Raw genomic sequence first — 9825 nt, forward strand, 5'->3', positions numbered from 1 at the left:
AATGCGAGATTCTTTCCCCCCATCAAGGATGATGAAACTTGGAGATGACATTCAACGTTTGAAGCGATGGGACGGTGAACCCATCGATGAAATGTGGGTGAGGTTTAAGAAACTCTTACTCAAATGACCAATTGACGGCTACCAAACGATTTGCTACACCAATATTTTTACCGGAGTCTTAATTCGGTTAATAAAGGAGTGGCTGATCAATTGGTACGAGGGGGAATAATGTTGCAATCATTTGAGGTGGCTTCATTTCTTCTTGATGACATGACAAAAATAAATAAAGCTTGGTACACTCAAGAGGATCAAGTCTCTCCTATTTGTTTTAGAATGACACAAGAACAACTTGATAAGGAATATGAAAGTGATGAAAACATCAAGAAGATGTTGACCCAAATGGAGCTATTACAAGAGCATATGATGGAGAATGTGGGAAAGCCCAAGGGTACAAGTCGAGTGTTTAGAGTTGAAGAGGGTTCTTCCTCACGTTATTTTAAAAAATCGACGGAGAATCAAGGTTGGAACTCCAATAGATACGAGGAGGGTTTCCACCCACGCTATTTATAGTGAGGTGAGAATCAAGATTAGAACTATCACAAGGGGGAAGAGCAAAGAAGATACTATCAAGATTGGGCTAAGTAAAATGATTATTGGAAAAGGGAGGATGACCATGAAGAGGACCACACTAACTCGAGTGAGAGCCCAAAATCGAAAGGGAGTGCAAGTAATACCCGGGTTAATGATTTGTTGTCACGCATCCCTGATAAAGTTGAAGGTTCGGATGATTTTTTGAAAGGGATGAAAGCTTAATTTTCATCATTGAACATTAAAGTGAACTTTCACGTAGATGAAATCAAGATACTTGAAGATCAATTGAGTTTACTTTCAACATATTTGAAACCAAAAATCACAATGGAAGATAATGATAGAGGGCTGGCTATGGTTACTCGTAGTGGAAAGGTAGCAATAGGCAATGTGACAGGCAATGAAGAAGCTCAAATTCATGAAGAAGAAAAAGGTATGGAGGAAGAAGAGACACATATCCATCAAAGCATTGCCAAAGAACCACAAAAAGGTGTAGAAAAATACAATCCAATCCCAAAAGTTATGCAACCTTAACCCAAAATATCTCATCCATTTCCCCAACGTCTCAAGAAGAAGAATGAGGATGAGAAGTTCAAGAAGTTTTTATCGGTGTTCAAGACATTATCAATTAATCTCCCTCTAGTGGAAGCTTTGTTGGAAATGTCGGGTTATGCCAAATTTATGAAGGAGTTTGTCACAAAGAAAAGGAACTTGGATTTTGAGACAGTCGAAGTTTCTCATAGTTGTAGTGAAATTATGACTAAGGAGCTGATCAAAAAGAGAGAAGATCCCGGAGCGTTCACCATCCCTTGCAACATCGGCATGCTCCAGTTTTCTAAATTGCTATGCGATTTGGGAGCAAGCATCAACCTAATGCCATATGCGATCTATAAACAACTCGGGTTGGGTGAACCGAAGGCCACAACAGTGAGACTCTTAATGGCAGACCGATCAATTAAACATCATATGGGGATACTATATGACATTTTGGTAAAGTTTGACCGGTTAATTTTCCTGGCTGATTTTGTCATTCTCGATTGTGAAATAGATGCTGAAATTCCCATCATTTTGGGAAGACCATTCTTGGCCACCGGGAGAGCATTGGTGGATATTGAAAGCGGAGAACTAAAGTTTCGGGTGAACGAAGATGAAATAACCTTTAATATTTACGTTAATGAAACATCCGAGTGATATTCACATGGTGTCCACTGTTGATGTTATTGATGAAGCTGTGGTTAGTGTGAGCCATTTGTTGTGTATGAGTGAACCACTTGAAGCTATGCTTGCTAACTATGATGAATTTGAAATTCAAGGCTATGAATAGGTAGTAGCTGCTCTTTTAGCATTGGGGGGAGGGGGTATTCAAAGACTCGATTGAAGTTGGACATTGATCTAAAAAATCGAGAAAGTCCTCCCGTAAAGCCATCAACAGAGGAACCACCAAATCTGGAGTTGAAAGTACTTCCCTCCCATCTCCGATATGCCTTTTTGTGGGCAAATAATACCTTACCGGTGATCATTGCAGCTAACTTGCTTAAAATGGCATGAAAATATCTCCTTGAGGTTTTAAGAAGGCATATCAAAGATATAGGTTGGACTATCGTTGACATAGTGGGCATTCCTCTCGATATTTGCACTCACAAAATTCAGCTTGATAGTGATTGTAAGCCGAGTTTGAACATCAACAGAGATTGAACCCACCGATGCAAGAAGTGGGGAAAAAAGAGATAATAAAGTGGTTGGCCGGAGGTGTGATTGATGCTTATCGTGACCAACGACACTAACCTACGGTATGAGTGTCTACGATCGTTGATAGTATAGTAACCCAACTAAAGGTTGGGGTCGTGTCCCAAGGGAATAGTTTAGAGAATTGATAGAAAAATTATCTATCTCTAACTAGTAGTAGCTAAAGATATTAATGATTAAAAACATAGTAAATAAAAGGGGGTGAAACAAAAGTGTCAAATATCAATTGGGGGTTTTGTCAAAAGTAATAAAAACAAGAAAAATTAACAAGAAAATCAAGTATGGGGAGAAGTTCTTGGGGTGTGACTGTAATAAAAGTTGAGATAAATCGTTGGGTACATGATTTCAATAGGAAATTTGCAAGATATTAGTGACTAGGCGAAGCTTTAGATGGAAATAATTTCCCTCTCGGGCAACTTACCCCATTTCAAATGGGTTCCTCTCGGACACTCATTAGCCGCATGAAGACCAGCCTATGCCTTACCCAACTCACACTCTCGAGCTGAGTGTTTGGATATAGGACTAGGGCTCACCTTCTTTGGCTGAACCTTATGTCGACCCACTCCTTAGGCCATCAGTCTAGTGGTCTTGGTTTTGCAACCTTCCTCTCGGGCAAGCCAAAAACACTCGGGTGGTTTTGTATTTGCAACTACAAAACCATTAAATTAAACCACAATCACTAGGTGAAATCACAATTAAAATACATCTAACCTATCAGCAAGCAAGACCCAACAACAATATCAACACATATATGCTAAATCACACACCAATAATGGGGTTTTTAGCCACACATCAAGAAATAACAAAATACACCTAAAATGATATTAAAATTAAATGGGTATAAGAAATTAAACCTTGATTTAAGCAAAGGAAGAAGAATGGAGAAGACCCTCTTCCAACTTGGGGAAGATGAAATCTTTCTCTCTTCAAGTCTCCCACAAAACCCTCTCCAAACTTGAGAGAAAATATCTAAAAAGTACTATTCTATTATGATAAATATAATAATGGTTCGGAACTTCTAAATTTATTAACAAGTTTAGTATTTATAGCCATAAAAAATTAGTGCTGGCGAATAGCTCAGTGAAGTTGGTCGAGTTTGTCGAGTGACTCCGCGACTCGCCCATCGTCTGTCTCATCGCCGTTTAGTGCTTGACTTCAGCGTCTTCACGTTATGGACCATTGGGCGGTATAGTACTTCTTTGTAGAACTATTCGGTGAAGCACCGACTGCTCCTTTCATCACATTTTGATCCTCTTCCTTCAAGGCTTCGCATACTGGAACAAAGGGCAGAATTTGTCCTTTCGGTGAATCGCCAAAGATGCTTGGCAATGCTCAGGCTTCAACTTCTTCGTTCTTTTCAGCCTTTTTGTTCCTTTTGCACCTAAGTGTCCATGCTTCCACTAAAACTTCAAATACCTGAAACTTAAGAGTTTTCATCAGATAATGCAACAAAATAAGCATTCGAGGAAACTATTTCTATCAAAACAAAGCCCTAATTGAGTCCAATTTGTGGACTTATCAACACCCCCCAACTTAAACTTTTGCTTGTCCTCAAGCAAACTTGAGTTCAGCTATTCAAAAAGGGTGTCTCAAACAGTTCTACACAAGACTCAATCATGAGTGCACACAACAAGACTCAATTTACTTATGCAAGGATCAATTGTGTACTCAAAGATTCAAGTTGTGACACACCATTACCAAAGATTCTCATGCTCGCAATACTTGCTACTTGTGCAAGTTCAAGCTCAACAAAAAGTATTTAAATGCCCTCGCATAAAGAATGATTCCATATTCACACACAGAGGTTAATCACTTCAAGATCAGGAATTAGATGCAACACTCACACTCAAAAAGAGGTACACATATTCACCCATAGGTTTGCCCTTATTTTCCAATCGACTTTCGATTTGGCTTACTCAAGATAAAAAAGGTCTTTCTAAGGCTTATAATTGGGATGAGTGCAAAGGTATGGTAATTTTGGCTCAATGACTTTGTCCTCATGAGATGTGGTATTCTCAAAGCATTCCCTTCTTTTCCTCTATCAATTCTTTTTCTAGTTCTTCTAAGTCATCTTTTTATTCACCTTCATGGATTGCTTGGAACCCGATCTCCTTTGTAATTTATTCCTTTTTTTTAATCGAAGGGGTTCCATTTTCTTGCAATACCATGGGTTAAGTGGGGACTTTTCTTGCATTTCTTGACATCTCCTTTTCCTTTTCACCACACCCCCAACTTAGGCTTTTGGCCTAAGATGGCTATTCGCCTAAACCACAAATCAAGAAGATTATAGGTAGTGGGTCAAGTAAGGTCTAGGGTTCATCAAGGTTCTTCCAAAGAAAGGTAAGGCTCAAAGGGTGTTCAGAAGAGTTTCACACGCTCACGGGTAGACCACAAAAAAGATGTATGTTAAATTTTGCTCACACTTTTTAAAGTTGCCTAAGATCATCTCAAGAGGACACCTTTCTAAATCAATCAGACTAACAGGGCAAATTCTAGGTTTATTCATGCAAGTTTCAAAGCATGCTAATCACACAAGGCATCAACACTTAAGTCAAACAAGACTACACACTTTTGCTAGTGTGCAACGGTCATTACAAGAGAATCAATTCGATAAATGGCTAGTCAAAACAGGATGCAAAGAGTTCACATATTGTTTATGTAACTTCATTTGGCCTGATTGTATCCGTACATTCATGTTCGTTCAATTAAGAGCACTATTAAAGTCATCGGTATTGATCGAAACCGAGATTCAATTTTTTGCAAAAGAACAACTACATTCAACTCACGAGGGGTGGCAAAAATGTGTGAAAAATTCAAATTTTTTGGAAGGGTCAAAATCGTTTGCAATTAAAAACAAAAGAGAGCCATGAGCTCAAAAATCCACAAAAAGCAGTGTACAAACACATTTTAAATAGAACAACCCATGTATAATCACAGAATACGAACATCAAATAGCACACAAAAGGTGGGCCTCACCCCACCACAAATAAAAACATTTGTCCTCAAATGCAAGTAATAAATATCTAAAAATTTGAAAGATAACTAAGAACAGAGAGGGAGGTAGAGAGGGGATCCTGGCTATGCGATTGCTCCATCTATCATGGCGTCAGTATCCGGAGTGACCACCAGAAGGAGTAGCTCCACTGGATCTCGTAGCAGAAGACTTTGCTAAAAAAGCTTGCACAACAACATTTATCATGATTTCTTCAGTCTCGGCTCTGTCGTCCACTGTAGTTTCCTTAAATATCTCTTTGTCAGTTTCTCCCTCCGATTCAGGATCAGCTATATGCTCCATTCCATTTCTATGTCCTGTGGCAGTCTGAAGCATCTCGGGCACATTTGGAACTTCCATTGTTCCAAAGATCATGGATATATCAGTGGACTTTAGGTAGTCCACATATTTCTTCAGCTCTACAATGGTGGCCTTTACGACTGTTACTTCCTCTGTGGCTCCTTGATCGTGCTCACACACTAACATCCTGGCCTCTAGGGCATTAATAGTAGTGCTCAATGGTCTCACAACATTGTCGAGGGCAGACTGTATCATTCTTGGAATGGAGCTTTCTATATTGGCAGTTCGGCAATTAGCATTTTGGGCAAGCCGTCCCATTCAGATCAAAGATGCCTGAGTGATTGGTTCACAGGGGGGAAACAACAGCTCTGGGGCTGGGTGAAAATGAAGCAGTAGAGGGACATGTAGAGTCAAAAGGAGTGGTAATGACATCAGATATACGTGAAGGTCCAAGGGCCGAAGTAGGCAAAGATGCCTTTGCAGGTAAAGATCCAGTGGCCACAACTTATTTCTGTATCTTTTCTGCCTAGTCTTTAAGATATTCGGCTTCAATCTTTCGTGGTGGAGGCGGTGGCAACTAAATTCACATCCTTCGTTGCATCTCCAGGAAGCCGAGCTCTTTTGAGATTAATACCGGGAAAGGAGAGATGTCTGGCCCTGCTTTGCACGCATATGGATTGCAGAGGAAATGATTTTCCCGAGATTTATCCTAGTTTTCTCCATGATGCATGCTGATAAATCCGAACCAGTATCGTGCAACTATGTTCATATTTTTCTTCTCAGTTGGAACTCCTTCTGCTAACCATGTCGGAGTATTATTATTTGAGACTAGCGGAGCTAGCCAGTTTTTCATTGCATCCAGCTTCTGTGTTCTGATTAAGTGCTGGCAGTGGTCATTAATCTTGTCGGACATACCCAAAGCTATGTCAATAGTCTCACTATCACAGGCCACCTTCCTTCTTCTGACAACCACATGGTCAACTGCTTTAATAGATGCGACTAGCCTTTTCCGGTGAGGTACTAATGCACTGTATGCGTCGTAGAACTCTTTAACCCAGCTTGGTATGTAAGAGCCGCGACGTCATGTGAAGATTTGAAATTTGTGCTATTTTAGGAACTCAATCACTTCTGGGTACCTATCAATAACCCCATCTATGGAAAGTTGTTTCTCCTCAATAATCGTTCTCATACCATCTGCCTTTGATCTATTCATTGATCCATGTTTGGGACCTTGTACTGGTTGTGCCAACACTAATGCTTGCCCTGGAGCTGGAGGAGTTGGAGTGGTGGATTGACTATCTCTGATCCGATATGGATCATGTATCCTTTTGGATCGCAACTCAGTCCTCCTTGCTTCTGTCTGGTAATCTTCGTCAGACTCTGTACTTTCACTGTTATATTTAGGTGGCTCAGTGGTGTAGAAACCTATGCTGTCAGAGCTTGCGTCGGATAATTTGAGAGCTTTGCCCTTCTCTTTACCTTTTGAAGTTTTGGTGGCCTCGCCTCTGGGTAGAGGTGCATTTTCACTAATCACAATTCCTTTCTCCCTTTCTCTGGTCGGTTGTTTGGCCATATCTGCAAAACGTTAGAGAGAATAGTTAGTAATTACATTGTAACACAAAAAATTGCAGACAGACTCGCCGATTTAATCGGTGAATCGCCAAACCTATTTGGCTAGCATGGGTTTGTCTGCCGAAAATCACATAACCCACAACACTTAAGATATGAAACTAAGGGGGATCTGAGGTTCGTAGATGAATCGCCGAGTGATTAAGCTAGCTCGGCCCAGCTCGTCGAATGACTTAATGTGCCTGAGATTTAACCCACTTCTCAAAATCGATCATACAAACCCCAAAATCAAAATTTAACTATGCATTAATGAAATTTAGCCCAGACCCATATCACCCATTCATGATCGACACTCAGTATGCATAGCTCGCCGCATTTAGTTTCAAGGTAAGCAAAGTGAAAGAGGAATTCATACAGTAGAAACAATTAGGCCCCAATTTACCAATCAGAAGCAGGCATTCAAAAATTTCTACTCAAAGCAGAGAGATCTAACATGCATTAGTGGACACCTAGATTGCAGATGAGGTTGAACTCTTCAAAAGTGAGTGCGGGGTTTTTAGAAACTAACTTTTTTGCTAAGTAAACACAATTGTAATGCTAGGTGGCAATGAAAATCCGAGTTCCAAGCACTAATCCGTGACAAAAGTACTAATTCAAGGTGAGAAAGTGTAAATTACTACCTTGGTGTGAAATTTGTGGAGTTTGAAAATGAGAAAGAATGAAGAAGTATGATTGTTGGCAATATATGCTATTCAATTTATGTACATTTGGTGACGTTAGTCGCACTTGCCAACCCACTCAGCGGTTCGCCAAGTGGTCATTATCCAGCCCTTTCTTAAGAAATCTTTAATTCTCAGTGTGTGATTTAGGCGGTCTGCATTGAGATCGCCAAACGTATTAGCGATGCGCCTAGTTGTTTTTCGAGTCCGCCGAGTTTTACAAGCTCTGTACAACTCTTGCATTGAGCCTAACAGCAGATCTAGTCAGGCTCGCAGACCTTTTTGGTGACTCGCGGAATGGACTTTCTGCTCGCCAACCTGAAATTTTTCCACACTTTCCTCATTTTAACCTGCAACACAACACACCGTTATTTTACAAAATCAAAATCCTAAAACATTTAAGACCTTGGGTTACCTCCCAAGAAGTTCCTTATTTATCGTCGTGGCACGACGCAAGTCATTGCTCAAGTTTCGTTGTTGGGGTAGGCCATGTCCTCATTAGGCCACCCCCTATTTCTCTATGGATGGAGTTGAGGCAACGCATGACTCATCAGGTTCTCGAGTAGTTGGACAGCTTTAGAGTGAGACCAAATAATTCTTTTCATTCCTTCGATGTCTTCTTTCAATCCCTCCAGCTCTTTGTCTTGCTTGGTCACGTTGTGGAGAATTGCTGAGAGCATTTCCTTGATGCTGTTGATCTCCTTGTTCTCATTGTTTCTTCTAATATGAGGGGTAATGTATTTATCCTTCCTTTTACAATGAGCTTCGACCTTCACAATATTTCTTTTTAACTCCTCCATTTGAGTCATTAGTGGGGCCATCAAAAAATCCTTTTCAACCTCTCAGATCATTTTAGCCATATTTTCAAGCAGTTGGACTGCCATTGTAAATGGTTGCTTTAACATTCCGCCAAGAAGGAGTTGGTCAACCAATATCTTGTTTCCGGGGTCAATACCTCGGCAGAAGCAGTCAAAGAGGATCGTACCGGGAATTCCATAAGTGGGACATTGAGTTAGTAGTTCATTGAATCTTGCCCATGTCTCATGGATCCTTCCACCTCCCAATTGCTTGAAAGTGAGGATATGAATTCGGAACATCATTACCTCTAATGGAGGAAACTCCATTAGCTCCTGAGTAATCCTCGCCATGCTTCCTTCCTCTGTTTGGATGCAGACAAACCAACGAAACAAAGCTAAATATTAAGTTAGTGAAACTACAACTAAGAAGAACAAAATTTCTACTATTCTAAAAATTCTCAAATAACACCACTTCCCGGCAGCGACGCCATTTTGATGCTTATCGTGATCAATGACACTAATCTACGGTATAAGTGTCTACGATCGTCGATAGTATAGTAAGCCAACTAAAGGTTGGCGTCGTGTCTTAAGGGAGTGGTTTTAAGAATTGATAGAAAAATAAAATCTAGCTCTAACTAGTCGTAGCTAAAGATATTAATGATTAAAAACATAATAAATAAAAGGTGGTGACACAAAAGTGTCAAATATCAATTGGGGTTTTTGTAAAAACAAATAATAACAACAAAAATTAACAAGAAAATCAAGTATGGGGAGAAGTTCTTGGGGTGTGACTGCAATACAAGTTGAGATAAATTGTTGGGTACATGCTTTCAATAGGAAATTTGCAAGATAATAGTGACTAGGCTAAGCTTTAGATGGAAATAAGTTCCCTCTCGGGCAACTTACCCCATTTCAAATGGGTTCCTCTCGAACACCCATTTGCCGCATGAAGACTAGCCTACGCCTTACCCCACTCACTCTCTCGAGCTGAGTGTTTGGATATGAGACTAGGTTCACATTCTCGGGTTGAACCTCATGTCGACCCACTCCATAGGCCATCAGTCTAGTGGTCCTAGTTTCGCGACCTCCCTCTCGGGCAAGCCGAAAACACATG

General features: G+C 40.3%; 1 protein-coding gene across 1 annotated transcript; it reads left to right on the forward strand.

The window, feature by feature from the left end:
• The first annotated feature begins 915 nt into the window (after positions 1–915).
• Positions 916–1779, forward strand: LOC125832895 (uncharacterized). The gene is made up of 2 exons (XM_049512077.1): positions 916–1021; positions 1232–1779. The coding sequence occupies exons 1-2, from the start codon at positions 916–918 to the stop codon at positions 1777–1779; spliced, it is 654 nt and encodes a 217-aa protein (XP_049368034.1).
• Positions 1780–9825: the final 8046 nt, after the last annotated feature.

The sequence above is a fragment of the Solanum verrucosum genome, unplaced genomic scaffold (assembly GCF_900185275.1).
Source record: "Solanum verrucosum unplaced genomic scaffold, falcon-dt-bn FXZP01000039.1, whole genome shotgun sequence".
NCBI lineage: Eukaryota > Viridiplantae > Streptophyta > Magnoliopsida > Solanales > Solanaceae > Solanum > Solanum verrucosum.

Bases quoted from the DNA above. Each gene is read 5' to 3' on its own strand.
- LOC125832895 (XM_049512077.1), top strand. From the start codon at position 916: ATGGAAGATAATGATAGAGGGCTGGCTATGGTTACTCGTAGTGGAAAG. The intron at 1,022-1,231 runs GTATGGAGGAAG...ATCTCCCTCTAG, and splicing joins AATTCATGAAGAAGAAAAAG to TGGAAGCTTTGTTGGAAATG.